The sequence below is a fragment of the Takifugu rubripes genome, chromosome 19, assembly GCF_901000725.2.
Source record: "Takifugu rubripes chromosome 19, fTakRub1.2, whole genome shotgun sequence".
NCBI classification, from domain to species: domain Eukaryota; kingdom Metazoa; phylum Chordata; class Actinopteri; order Tetraodontiformes; family Tetraodontidae; genus Takifugu; species Takifugu rubripes.
In genome coordinates, this window is record NC_042303.1 from 18960827 (window position 1) to 18974180 (window position 13354).

Here is a 13354-nt window from a genome sequence, read left to right on the forward strand (position 1 = left end):
CAGTATAGGCGTATAGGCATGTATAGGCGTATAGGCATGTAGGCATACAGTATAGGCGTATAGGCACGTAGGCATACAGTATAGGCGTATAGGCACGTAGGCATACAGTATAGGCGTATAGGCATGTATGGGCATGTATCGGCCTGTAGGCGTAAAAATGTGACAAGATGCCAAATTTAGGACTGGTCGTCCGTTACCTTTAAACTTCCACCTTTATTGTATTAAGTGCTGGATGTCTGAGTGCTGAAGACCATTTCACAGATGTAAAAGCAGGAAGTGGAGTCTTCAGAGAGGTGAGAAGCGTCTTTATTAAATGTCTTCTGTGGAGTTCAGTTCCTGACACGTTTGTCATGAGCCACATCACGGCCCAGGACAGGAGACGGTGAGCTGGTGCACATGATTCAACAATGGTGACACAAGGAGCTTCCAAAAAACCTTTAGACAAGCACGATCACTGACTAATCACTGACTAATCACTGACTAATTACTGTATTTACATGAACATCTGAAGATCTAGAGATCAAACACACAAAGACCACATGATGTCGGTTAGAGTTACTGATCGTTTGTTCGCTGACGAATGTTGGCTCCAAAAGGAGGGTTCTGCAGCTTCTAGGGGGCCGATCTGGACTGGGACTCCCCTTCATCCGGGCTCGGGCCTGACATTTGCACAAAGAGCTCCCTCAGCTCGCTGATGTCATCAGCAAAGGCCTGCAGCGGGGGGGCCGAATGCTGCTCGCGCTCTTCGATGAAATCCCACAGACGCACGCTGTTCATGAACTGAAGAGATGAGAGAAGGGATGGAAACTTTAGACCCCATACCCACTGTTAAGAGCAGAGAGGCCAGGAGGAGCCAGGTGCTGAAGGAAAGAACGAAGCAGCTCTGACCCGGATATTTCCCTCGGAGCCCAGCTGTTTCCGGGGCTGCTCGGGCTCAGCTCGACTTCCATCTGGGAGGGCATGAAGATACAAGCATTTCCCTCCAAAGGGACACGAGCCACGGCCTTGATCAAAGTACTTACAGGGTTTCTTCCTGTGAAGCCACACACACACAGAAGCGTCATTTGCTCCGTCCACGGCTCCACCAACACACTCAAGGACGGACGCTTACCCGACTCCAGACTTGAACAGTTCGATGAGGTGATCTTTGTCTTCTTGGTTCTCCACCCAGTAGACTGAAGGGATGACAAACTCTGAGGCCACCCGGCACTCTGGACAGGACCTGGAACAGAGAGAGATGATCCAGATCCAGACTCACAACGGTGATTCTGGAGACCCAAAGCCCCCTAAACATGAGACTGTCCTGCATCTGGACTGACTTGATGATTTTGTTGCTGAAGTTTCTTGTGCAGCGCCACTTTCGGATGCAGGCCAGGCAAAAAACGTGACAGCATGAGGACAAGATACCGAACCTACGATCTGATGGGTTCATCTTCTGAACCACCACCTCCATGCAGATAGAACACACCTGGACAAACCCACACCAGTTAGTACTGCTGATGGTGGCACCAGGAGACCTGGGCCCTGCCCACACCCACCTTTTCTTGGCTAAGCTGGACTGCAAAAGCCTTCTCCATGTCCGCCTCGAAGGCCAGAAGACACATCTACAGTCAGACATGTGAAGAGACAGATGACATCTTAAAACAGCAGACGGCAGCAGGTGCTGCTCAGCCAGACTGGAGCAGCTGTTGATGAACCATCAAGGGTGGTCCATGCTCGAGAACATGGCAGAACCCTCACCTTCTCATGCATGCTCCTCTGCTCAGGATTGTGGGGGTCGAGCACCTGCAGACCACACACCTCACACTTGTCGCCGTGCAGGTAGATGCAGTTTTCTTCGTAGTAACAGTGACCAACAGCAGCGTAGGGACACAGCCGTGGAAGGTCCTGGTTCACCCCTGCCATGGTGGGAGGGGCTAGAGAGGGCACATGGAAACATTCACAAATACATCCCACGTTCAACATCAATCTGATGAAGGCGTTCTCTCAATCTGACTGTGATCTTGTGATGAAGAACTTAGACCCGTCCTGATGGCATCCACGTATGTGTGAGGGGCTGGAGCCATGACGTCTGCCCCAAAGCTTTCTGCTGGAGCTCTGAACATGTTCTCTGGGGAGAGAAGAACGGAGGGAAGGAGCAGGACGCTCGCTAGAGAAACATTGGTGTGAAGAGTTGACGCCTGTGTGAGCAGAGTTACGCAATCACCTCTTTCTTGATGGACAAACGTCTTCTTTGCCGCACCTCTGGTGGAGGCGCCATCCCTGGCTCCTCCCACACCTGCCATATCAAAGGCTCCTCCTCCTCTGGATGATAATTTCACATGGTCATACCTACACACACAGAAACACCTGAATCCTCAAAGAAAGTGCTGGAAGCACAACGCTACGATGAGGCCACTGAAGCAGAACATGCTGCTCAGGTGTGTGGAGGAGGTGGCTGTTGCTCCTGTCTTTACCTGCAGCGTTCCCCATATGCACATGTTCCCCTCTGGTAGAACTTACAGATGGTGGAGGGTTTGCTGCTGGAGGGGTCGTGGGAGAACTGGCAATGGTTGCCCTCCCTGCACACACCATGCAGGAAATACCTGCAACACAAAGGTTCCACCCTCACTCCCAGCCCAGACAGGCGTCAGACGGAAAGACAAACATTTAAATGCAATGAAAGACCATGAGGACCATTCTCAGGTTTATTTTCCTCCACCTGTTTCTTGAACATTTGGACAGGTCCAAATGTTTGGAGATGCCAACAATCTCCCGTCACTTTTAGGCATTGATGCATCTTTGTGTCCAGCAACACAAAAAACTGCTGTCGGAATATTGGGATCTCAGTGGGGGGGGGCATTTGCAGCCGATGCCACCGTAACCCTAACCCACCGTAACCCACCATAACCCACCATAACCCACCCTAACCCATCATAATCCATCATAATCCACCATAATCCACCGTAACCCACCCTAACCCTAACCATAACCCACCCTAACCCTAACCCACCCTAACCCATCATAATCCACCATAACCCACCCTAACCCACCCTAACCCACCATAACCCATCATAACCCATCATAACCCACCCTAACCCACCGTAACCCATCATAATCCATCATAACCCACCCTAACCCACCATAATCCACCCTAACCCATCATAATCCACCGTAACCCACCCTAACCCTAACCATAACCCACCCTAACCCTAACCCACCCTAACCCATCATAATCCACCATAACCCACCCTAACCCACCCTAACCCACCATAACCCATCATAACCCATCATAACCCACCCTAACCCACCGTAACCCATCATAATCCATCATAACCCACCCTAACCCATCATAATCCATCGTAACCCACCGTAACCCACCGTAATCCATCGTAACCCACCGTAACCCATCGTAATCCATCATAACCCACCGTAACCCATCATAACCCACCATAACCCACCCTAACCCACCCTAACCCATCATAACCCACCCTAACCCACCATAACCCATCATAACCCACCCTAACCCACCATAACCCACCCTAACCCATCATAACCCACCCTAACCATCATAACCCACCCTAACCCTAACCCACCCTAACCCATCGTAACCCACCATAACCCACCGTAACCCATCATAACCCACCCTAACCCTAACCCATCATAACCCACCATAACCCATCATAACCCACCCTAACCCACCATAATCCATCATAACCCACCATAATCCATCATAACCCACCATAACCCATCATAATCCACCATAACCCATCCTAACCCACCCTAACCCTAACCATAACCCACCCTAACCCATCATAACCCACCATAACCCTAACCCACCCTAACCCATCATAACCCACCGTAACCCATCATAACCCAAACCCACCATAACCCACCCTAACCCATCATAACCCATCATAACCCACCATAATCCATCATAACCCACCCTAACATCAGAAAACCACTCAAGCAGCTCAGTTTCTTCAGCCAGGTGACATCTAGAGTTTCACCTGTTGTGAACAGGAAGAACCCTGTTCTGGGACAGCGTCTGTTCTGGGAAACCGTCTGTTCTGAGACACCGTCTGTTCTGGGAGGGAACCGCCGGAAACCCTCGCAGGTTACTTTCACACGTTCAGACTTGGGGCAGAACGGACCCGCGCGGTCGGTGCACCTGCGGCTTCCAGGTGATTTGTGACTTGATCTGGAATCTGGAGCTCGTCTACCAGAAGCCTATACGGCTAAAAACAAGCTAATGATTAGCAGCTAAAGTAGTGAGGCGAGACCAGAGCGCCGGTCCCGATGTCGGAGGTACGGAGAGCGCGTGAGAGACAGACAGGTGAGACAGTCCACGAGCACCTGATATACCGAATGACGCACTCACCTGCACGTCACTTGTTTGGTGGTCATCGAGCTCGCGGCGTGTCAGTTGCAACAACCGCTTCTACTTTAGCACATTGGTGCCTCTCTGAAAGCGTCCCGACTGGCAACCGCAGCTCCAGCATGAAGGTTCCTCATTTCTGACCCGCTTGCAGCTGACGTCATCACTCGAGGTACAGAGAGATGACGGATCAAATCAATATGGATTAAAACCACCCTAAAGAAAACATTATTGTGTTGGCACGAGTGGAAAATAGCCAGTAGCATTAGATGCTACTGCTAGCAGTAGCATTAGATGCTACAGCTAGCAGTAAAATACCCTCAGGTAGGGTTGCTACGATGTGGAGACATCAAAGAGTCATGGTCGGTTCTAAGGTTTCATGAAGTTAAACGCTCACTTTAAGAAACAGTTCAACAACAAAGATTGTACAAGTTCAGATAAAGTGTTCTGCTTTAAAAATCTGGACATCTTTAAAGATGGAAGGAACTCGAACGGATCTATTCAGAGACTAAATATGTCTCCATGTTGTCCATGTGGTAGATAGACTGCCACCACGGTCCAAAGATCTCCTCGTCAGGGTTAGTCCGATAACACCTGTAGTCTGATTGGTCAGAGCCATGCACTGAAATCACCTGACAGGCTGCAGCCTAGCAACCAGGTGTGACACACGGGAGGGAAGACAAAGACAGAGAGAAGAAAAGACGTAGAAAAAGGGAGGAATTAGAGGAGAGTTTGAGGACATCCATGGACATGAATGGTTCTGTGATCCGTCTGACGCACTGTCACAAGGAGATCTTCTGTTTGGTGGTGCCGGTGCAGTGTCCCGGCTGTGGAGAGGTGCTGAGGGGGGGCAGACTGCAGGAAGCCCCAGTCAGCCTCCCGTCCCCCTTCAGCAACGGACACAAGAGCTCCTGCTGCCTGCTGGTGGCGCCGGCGCACGACAACATCAACAGGTATTGTCTCCGCCTCTGTCAGTCTCGCCAAGAACCAAGATGCCCCCCCCCCCCCGAATTATAGGTGTTTAACCCCACAATGAAAAACTGGTTAGAGGAGAGGATGATAGATTAACCACGTCCAGTTACCTTGGTAACCCACTCGTGTCTGTTTGCACTAAAGTTTCTATTTCCCGGTTGAACTTGTGTGACCAATTCAACCAGCTGAGACCAGTTCACCCAGCTCATTTCCTGCTGGTTCCTCCTCAGAGAGTTCGGTGGGACATCAGATCTGCACACGGGAATCTCCAACACTGCAGGTAAGCTGAAGAGGAAGGATTTTTCTGGTCATGTGTGCAACAATTACAGCATTAATCACTGGCGATGACATTTTGAGCATTGAGCCTGGTCCTGGTGAAGGTTTCTGACTGTTAAAGGGAGGTTTCTCCTGCCACTGCGGCTTGTTGGGGTCCGACTGGATGTCTGTGAACTGCAGACACAGTTTAATGAAAGATGAATTGTGTTGTGTGCGTGTGTGTGCGTGTGTGTGTGCGTGTGTGTGTGTGTGTGTGTGCGCGTGCGTGTGTCCGTGTGTGTGTGCGTGCGTCCGTGCGTGTGTGTGCGCGCGCGTCTGTGCGTGCGTCTGTGCGTGCGTGTGTGTGTGTGTGCGCGCGTCCGTGCGTGTGTGTGTGTGTGCGCGCGCGCGTCCGTGTGTGTGTGCGTGTGCGTGCGTCCGTGTGTGCGTGTGTGTGTGTGCGTGTGTGTGTGCGTGCGTGTGTGTGCAGGGATTGTTTATAATTACACCCAAGACGGAGTGCGCAGAGATGAGCGTGGGTGGGAATGCTGTGTCAGCATCCCCCTGGTTGGGCCGGACATGTTCCACCTGCTGGCTCAGTGGGACCAGTACCTGGACCGCTTCTCTGAAGGGTCCATGTGGGATCCAGTCTGGCATAAGTCAGTGATAACACACACTTTATTGTATGCATCCGTTATCTTCAGGATGTGACATGTGTGTGTGTGCCTCTCAGGTTCCAGGAGGACGACCATAACTGCTTCAGCTTCTGTCTGGGCTTCATTAACGGCGTCCTGGCAGCGGAGGGCCGCGGCCCCCTGAGCAGGGACGCCTTCACCCTCAGCTTCATCGTCCCCAGGATGAAGAGGGTCTCCCAGTTCATGACGCTGTACCAGCACATCCAGTCCCATCAGCATTACATCGTGGACAGGCAGGATGTCGTTAGTGGCCATTAGTGTCTCATGGTTGACTTTGATGGGGAAAAGCATCCGAAATGGTCAAGATGAAGAAGATCTGGACAGACAATAATAATCCAGGCCAGGGAAGTGTTTGGATTGTTGGGACTCCTCTAGACAATAATAGCCTGTTTTACAATGAAAGACAGTGATGTATTTAAATAAAAAGGCATCCAATTATTTAATCATAAAATAGTAACTTTCAATTTCCCAATTTGTTTCAAAATCTTCACTTAAAGAGCTACTGATGAAACAACACATTTATTTATTTATTTATTTATTTTAAAGTCCATTGAAGCTCAGTTTTCTGCTGGAGAAATGAGCCCAGACAGTGAACAAGCCTCGCTCTTTGAAACCTGACAATATTACATTTTTATTTCTTTTTGACTTCAGCTCTGATGTCCTCGGATTCTGGAACTGTTCTCCATTGGGTTCTTCACCCGGGCGACAATTGACAATGGGAAATAGAGTAAAATACTGTTTCAATCTTTAATGTTTAATGAAACCAAAGCATAAAATCTGACTGCCTTTGCCAGCATTTTATACTAAAAATAAATCTGGACCCGACAAACTATAAATAATGCGGCTTGTATGCTGCACATGTTACTGTTGCTATGCAACAATGTCATCTTGACATACGTCATCGACACTCCCAGAGTTAATCTGAAGGCGGAACTAACAAAACGGTCGGCGGTTCCAGTCGGACAGAGAATCTGGGACACCTCCGCGTCCAACTGCGAAACCTCTCCGGTCAGTTTTGGTTTGTTACAAAAGACGCTGAACGTGGTTCAAACGACACAAAGTTAATTTTGTGAGTAGATGATAGTTTGACCCGGTCCAGATGCCATGCAGGCTGATTTTCGCCCGCCGAAGAGACGAAATCGAATCCAGGAGGAATACGGAGGTGCGCTGCCGGTGCGCTGCCGCCCGGGGGACAGCGGCGGCCCGGGGGACAGCGGCGGCCCGGGGGAGAGCGGCCGCCCGGGGGAGAGCGGCCGCCCGGGGGAGAGCGGCGGCCCGGGGGAGAGCGGCGAGCTGAGAGCGGAGCTCATCAACCAACATGTTCTCGTCTGTCACCCGGAGCACATCAAGAAGATCCACAATCAGGTCCATTCTTCTGTTCCTCCAGCTCAGTTTAAACATGCTGTTCTTCACTTCTGTTACATCATTAACACATTATGCGAAGGTGAGATTTGTCAAAATGAAATTACTACTTCTTTCATCGTCAAATCGATGTCAAATGATATCAGAATTATTCGAAAATGCGTCTTTAAAAATACAGAGTCCAAAAAGTATTTTATCGTTCTCCTCGCCGCCTTCTGCCCTTTTCCTCGTCTCTTCTCTGCCCTCTCTTTCTTACCTCCTTTTCTTGCCCCTCTCCTGGCTGCCCCTGTCCTGTCCCCTCTTGCCCTCCTCGGCCTGCTCTCTCCTCCTCTCCCTCCTTGTTTCCTCTCCTCCTCTCCATTTCTCCTCACCTCTGTCCCCCAAAGCAGATCAAACAAGCACATTAGAGCTGGATAAGTCAGTTATGAAAAGCTTGGACCACTGAGCTTCATCAGAGACTCTGCTTGCAGGGTTATTTGGGTAAAGGTGTCCTGTCCAGAGCCCGACCAGAACACAGCATCTCTGAGCGGTGGGAGGGTGAGTTGACGGCGTGGTGGGTGACCCTTTTGCCCCTTTACCCCGTTACTGCATTGGCCTGATGCCTGTGTGTGTTACAGAGCATGAAGGTTTGTTCCTGCCAGTCATCACACCCTCCAGGTGAGTAGCATCACGTCCAGCTGCTCCTTCCACTCAGGAACATTAGCACTGACTCACTGGTGGTCAAACATTTACGAGTCAAGAGATTCCTTTAAAAAGTCTTCTTTTAAAGGACTGTCCAGACTGTGGAGCCCTGAGCTCATCAGGCAGGGCCTCCACATCACCCCTGGTCTGCAGCTCAGTGCTGGAGGCCTGATGGGGCACTGGTGGCAGGGAGCTTTGCTTTTGTTCCTGCAGGAGGGGTCGGCTGCTCAGGTCACAAGTGCAACTATGAGAATGTTGGAGAAGCAGCACCGATGTGGATCCCAGCTCAAAGGCTGGGAGAGAGATGGTCCAGAGATGCTCGCAGATATTTTGGGATCTGTTGGGTTGACTTTTGAGCTTTTCTGAAGCTACAATGAGGATGTGTGGTTATTCCCAAAGAGATGAAAGATCAGAAGGTTTTGTGCTGTTATATTATATATATATTATATTATATTTATGAATGTAGATGAGATGTTTCTTGTTGGTCACATGTTTGCTCCCAGCTCAGGAAGAGTTCCACCCACTCCTCTTCCCAGAAACCCTTCAGGTCTCTGGGTTGGTTCTGACAAGCAGGAAGCTTCAGCTGCCTCCAAAGGTATTCTGTCGGGTCTCGGTCTGGAGCCCGACCAGTTCCTCCACCTTCATATGCTTCTGTTCGGGCTTCTCTTTTGTTGCTCTGACCAGATGTTTGTCAGTCATGAAGATCTTTGATGGCAAAGCTCAGGCGGGCCTGTACGAGCTGTCCTGAGCATGGAGACCTTGCTGGATCTCTGTGGAGTTGTAGGTTGCTCCCTAACTTTTCTCCCAATCATCTTCCCTCCACAAGGCAACTTGTGCATGGAGCGCCAGATCCCGAGGACGTGATGGTCATTTTGGGTGTCTTCTTGACTCATAGTGGTGCTAGTAGTGTTAATCTCTCACCGAGGCTTTTGCTGATGGTTTTGTAAGATAGCCTGGGGCAGGTCTCCCATCGTCTCCATAGCATCATCGGACAGCTTCCCCACGGTGGTGCAAGGATTGCACGTAAGAACAGGTGAACTGAGGAGATCAGGGTTAGGGTTAGGGTTAGATCAGTGATTGGCTGATTGTGCCCATCACAGGTGTAGAAGATCAGATCTATGAAATGCACAACATATTGTAGCATTTACATTCTATGTTTTTATGCACTTTTAACTGATATTCTGTCCATAACCTTCATGAATAAATGACTAATAAATGAATAAATGAAGTGAGCAAACCTGCACGTTCAACAGGGCTCAACGTCACTCCACTCCTCTCGCCTCTGTCCAGGTACAAGGACCTGCTGGACTGGGTGGAGGCCATCCTGTCTGCTCAAGGACTGGACCAACAGGCTGTCAGGCGGGCCTTGCTTCGACTGTCTGAACCAGTCAAGATGGAGAATATTAGGCCAGAGACTGGAGGGGAGGATCGAGCAGGTGGATCAGAGATGGAGCTTGAGAGGACAGGGTGTTCCAGGTAGGTCCAAAAGCCTTCTGATGTTGATCTTTGATTTGGACACCTGACACGGCACCAAGACAACAAACCCACTCATGCAACAACACGTTCTTCCAGACGCTTGACAAATTCTTCTGCTGCAAACGGGAAAAAAACCCAACAATTCTTTTGCAGTCGGGATCCATGTCCTCACCCCACCTCAGACCAGGACTCCGAAGGTGACCCTGAACCTGATCCAGGTCTTTATGTTTCAGTTCCAGGTCCTGGCTTTGTCCTTGTTTCCTCTGACATTGAGGTGAGAATATTTTGAGGACCGTTCTGCTCCATTCTGTGCAGAACCATATGTTCTCCTCCCTATATCACAACATGTGCTTCTAGATCTGTGGGGAACTGCGGCGGTCACCACTGTCCCTCACAGAGTACCTGCAACTCAGTTTGGAGGAGGTAGATCCCCCCCTGCACATCATGACCCAAAGTGGGCCCTTCAACAGACTAACACCTGTGGGTCTGCTTACAGGCCTTCTTCCTGGTCTACAGTCTGGGCTGCCTCTGTGTTTACCTGGACCAGGTAACTGTCCTACAGCAACCAGTCCCAGAGGGCAAACCTCCCGATCTGGCTTGTCTTTCATCCTCATGTGCTGATGGTGCGGGTGGGGAGGTGGGCTGAACTGATGAGCAGACCGTCTGTGTAATTGGCCAGGAGCCCTTGTCCATCCTCCAGCTGTGGAGGAACTTCTGCTCCCTGCGGACGGACTTCATCAGCTTGTTTGCCGCCTACCAGCACTTTCGAAGCAAAGGGTGGATCCCGAAGGGAGGGAGCGGTGCCAAGTATGGTGTAGACTTCTGTAAGAGCGCACGCATCATGATTCCATCTGTACCGAATAGCCGAGCAGCCCGTGTGTCCGTCTCATATAACCTTGATTTAGTGTAAATATGGTAACCTTAAATATGCTGTTGATAAACGGTATTTTTGATATCTTGTGCCTCCTGCTTGCCCCCCCATCAGCAGTCACTTTACATCTCTTTATGTCCGGCAGATGGACTGGAAATAAATACTTTAACGTTACCTAACCTGCACATACAGAATAACTGAGCCTTCTCAGAGGGAGAGGGTTTAACCTTGACCTGAAATGTGGACACAAACGTCCCAAACTTTATTACAGATGTGCGGCGCTGAAAGAATCTCCCATTAAACATCAGGAGGTGGAATCGCGTTAGTGTGATTGACACGCTGTCTCTTTTCAGTGTTGTACAGGAAAGGACCTCCATTTTACCACGCCAGGTAAGTCACACACACACAGTTGTTCTTCTCTCTATGGACTTTCATAGACAGAATCCACCCCAACTCCACATCCTAACCAGAACCATGACAACTAAACATAACCCGGAACCTAACTTTGACCGAAGCCCAAGTCTAAATTGAACCTTAGAACCAAGTCTGAACCCTGCAACGCATTTGTACAGTTGTAAGGACCAGCCAGAATGTTCTGGCGTTCTCACTTTACACGCTCAGCCTGTTCTCCTCCCGCAGTTACTCGGTGGTGGTCGAGCGGGTCCATAACTCGTACAGTGGCCCTGGGATGCGTCTGTTTTCGTGGCGTTCTCTTGCAGCTCTGAGTAGGATCACAGCCAATGTTTCCAAGGTAACACAGTGAAGTCCCAATCCCTCATCTGAGACACCCTCAGCGTGCCTGTTTTGCTGTGTTTGCTAACAGGAGCTGATGCTGTGTTACATCATTTACCCAGACGACCTGTCGGATGATGAGCTCCGCTCACCTGAATGTCTGAGTCGGCTAAAGGTTCAGGTAATACAATTCACATCACATCTGTTCTGTCATTTTGCAGTAAAGACTGAGGAAAAGATGTTTATTTTCTCTCAACAGGAAATAATCGTCAGCAGGTGGGTGTCCTCCAGAGAACGGGTTGAGCACGACGACGTCTGACCCTAACCCTGACCCTGACACTGGGGAGGAGTTAATTGGTGCATGATGGTTTTCTCTGTTCCTCACTTACTGTTTAAACACACTCTGAGATGTGGGCATGATTTCAATTTAATAAAATGAAATAAATGTGAATAAATAAATGGTGGTGGACTGTTCGCTGGAAGTAGGAATAAGAATAATGCATAAATTACGAAACCAAATTAATTAACCAAATCTTGGAATTTAATTGAACAGAATTTATTGCTAGCCTGAAAGTTTAATTACGCTTTTTCCTCTTTCCCGATGTTTTAGCATTGACTGTGCACTCGGGAAAGAGACAGGTAAATTCCTCCGATACCGTGTGTAGTTCCACGCCCTTCCAGCGGGTGGCAGTAAAACAGCGACCCGACCACCGTGAAGAAGAATCGGCTGCTCTCGCGATAACACGCGGAGCGTAATATGCGCCATTGAAGTCGTTCCGTATCCGAAGAGAAACGGTCTCACTTGGTCAAGGCGCTAAGAGTTATTTCAGGTAAAACTCCTTTTCATCCCGGTGAAGTTAAGATTTAATTCAAGAAATAAACGCGTGCGTAACCAGACAGGTGCTGGAGCGCCAGCAGTTGGCTGTTAATAATTATGGGATAGGGGTGTTCATGCGCGTATTAGTAACCGGTGAAGTTTTAGTGCTCGTTAGACTGCTGGAGGATATTTGTTGGTTCCGACTCTTTCTCGTCCTTTCACCACTTCCTGTTGTGTTGTTTGGAACTTCCTGTCAACAACCGCATTAGCTGAGTAAAGTCGCACGATGCTGTGCTGTTATTGGTGTAGTTTTTCGGAGCCCATTCTTGGTGAATCCATTTAACAAGACTTGTAGCTCGGCAGCAAGATCCCCTCTGTTTAAAATGTTCTGTCTGGACCTTTAAAAGCAGCATAGTGCATGGGTACATGTCTTCGTGTCTTCTTCTTCCCGTTTTAGTTAGTGTCTGCAGACTGGCAGCAGGATGGCAGATGACCTGGACATCGAGGCGCTGCTGGAGGCTCCATATCGGAAGGTGAGCACCTCTCTGACGTCACTTTGTTGTGGAGACTCAGTTGGACTTTGCTGCTCACAGGTCCGATGACCATTCCTCTTATCCTGCTGTTGCAGCAGCATCTCGAGCTTTAAATCCGCCCTTCATTCTTATTAAGACAAAATTATGAAGATAAGAGGATTACTGCTGGAACACATTTTTGTCAGCAACCATCCGTGGAAGATCTCCCTGAACACTTTCTCTTTGCTACACGAGTTCCATCAGGCCCATCTCACTCTGCTGTGGCTCACATGGACCCGAAAAATCACGTTTTCTGGAACAGCACAACGTTGTTTTATAGCAAATATGATTCATTTGCTCACACAGAAAAACCTGAACGCGACGATCTGTTGCAAAACCCCCTGGGTTGGGTGAATTATTATTATTATTATTACAGTGAATTATTATTATTATTACAGTGAATTATTATTATTATTACAGTGAATTATTATTACAGTGAATTATTATTACAGTGAATTATTATTATTATTATTATTACAGTGAATTATTATTATTACAGTGAATTATTATTATTATTACAGTGAATTATTATTATTATTACAGTGAATTATTATTATTACAGTG

At 48.9% G+C, this 13354-nt stretch overlaps 4 protein-coding genes across 12 annotated transcripts in view; 3 read left to right on the forward strand and 1 right to left on the reverse strand.

The window, feature by feature from the left end:
* Positions 1-288: 288 nt before the first annotated feature.
* mkrn2 (makorin, ring finger protein, 2) lies at positions 289-4885 on the reverse strand. Of its 3 annotated transcripts, XM_011617888.2 has the most exons (11): positions 4361-4885; positions 2457-2585; positions 2207-2331; positions 1997-2110; positions 1741-1916; positions 1539-1604; positions 1320-1468; positions 1112-1222; positions 1023-1033; positions 889-950; positions 289-780 (listed from the first exon to the last, which is right to left on the reverse strand). In XM_011617888.2, exons 1-11 carry the CDS (start codon positions 4384-4386, stop codon positions 613-615), a joined length of 1137 nt encoding a protein of 378 aa, XP_011616190.1. In that variant the 5' UTR covers positions 4387-4885; the 3' UTR covers positions 289-612.
* Positions 4886-4912: 27 nt separating this feature from the next.
* On the forward strand, positions 4913-6730 carry LOC101064731 (MKRN2 opposite strand protein). The gene is made up of 4 exons (XM_003976855.3): positions 4913-5310; positions 5560-5609; positions 6075-6243; positions 6318-6730. Exons 1-4 carry the CDS (start codon positions 5102-5104, stop codon positions 6535-6537), a joined length of 648 nt encoding a protein of 215 aa, XP_003976904.2. The 5' UTR covers positions 4913-5101; the 3' UTR covers positions 6538-6730.
* A 489-nt stretch (positions 6731-7219) lies between these two features.
* On the forward strand, positions 7220-11860 carry LOC101064951 (tRNA-splicing endonuclease subunit Sen2). 7 transcript variants are annotated; one of them, XM_029826868.1, is made up of 12 exons: positions 7221-7644; positions 8112-8178; positions 8259-8298; positions 9613-9798; positions 9895-10072; positions 10156-10221; positions 10295-10345; positions 10478-10622; positions 11023-11059; positions 11309-11420; positions 11524-11582; positions 11661-11860. In XM_029826868.1, the coding sequence occupies exons 1-11, from the start codon at positions 7384-7386 to the stop codon at positions 11563-11565; spliced, it is 1185 nt and encodes a 394-aa protein (XP_029682728.1). In that variant the 5' UTR covers positions 7221-7383; the 3' UTR covers positions 11566-11582; positions 11661-11860. The 7 variants fall into 7 exon arrangements, 3 of the variants coding, with proteins under 3 accessions (XP_029682728.1, XP_029682726.1, XP_029682727.1); XM_029826866.1 differs by having other exon boundaries at positions 7223-7644; positions 11493-11582; XM_029826867.1 differs by having other exon boundaries at positions 7225-7644; positions 9952-10072; positions 11493-11582.
* Positions 11861-12074: 214 nt separating this feature from the next.
* The window catches only part of LOC101062956 (RNA-binding protein 39-like), a gene marked incomplete at its 3' end in the record, with an annotated part of 12986 nt that continues 11706 nt past the window's right edge, over positions 12075-13354 (forward strand). The window contains exons 1-2 of the mRNA XM_029826084.1: positions 12075-12231; positions 12676-12751. Of these exons, the coding sequence (XP_029681944.1) occupies positions 12701-12751 (51 nt within the window). The remainder of the gene's footprint in view (positions 12232-12675; positions 12752-13354) is intronic.

Excerpts from the sequence above, each read along its gene's own strand:
- LOC101064951 (XM_029826866.1), top strand. The coding sequence starts at position 7,384 with ATGCAGGCTGATTTTCGCCCGCCGAAGAGACGAAATCGAATCCAGGAG. Across the intron at positions 8,299-9,612 it reads CCAGTCATCACACCCTCCAG|GTACAAGGACCTGCTGGACT; the intron begins GTGAGTAGCATC and ends GCCTCTGTCCAG. Across the intron at positions 9,799-9,894 it reads GAGAGGACAGGGTGTTCCAG|ACGCTTGACAAATTCTTCTG; the intron begins GTAGGTCCAAAA and ends ACGTTCTTCCAG.
- LOC101064731 (XM_003976855.3), top strand. The coding sequence starts at position 5,102 with ATGGACATGAATGGTTCTGTGATCCGTCTGACGCACTGTCACAAGGAG. Across the intron at positions 5,610-6,074 it reads GGGAATCTCCAACACTGCAG|GGATTGTTTATAATTACACC; the intron begins GTAAGCTGAAGA and ends GTGTGTGTGCAG. Across the intron at positions 6,244-6,317 it reads TGGGATCCAGTCTGGCATAA|GTTCCAGGAGGACGACCATA; the intron begins GTCAGTGATAAC and ends TGTGCCTCTCAG.
- mkrn2 (XM_011617888.2), bottom strand. The coding sequence starts at position 4,386 with ATGACCACCAAACAAGTGACGTGCAG. Across the intron at positions 1,469-1,538 it reads TCCAGCTTAGCCAAGAAAAG|GTGTGTTCTATCTGCATGGA; the intron begins GTGGGTGTGGGC and ends GGGTTTGTCCAG. Across the intron at positions 1,223-1,319 it reads TTCAGCAACAAAATCATCAA|GTCCTGTCCAGAGTGCCGGG; the intron begins GTCAGTCCAGAT and ends TCTCTGTTCCAG.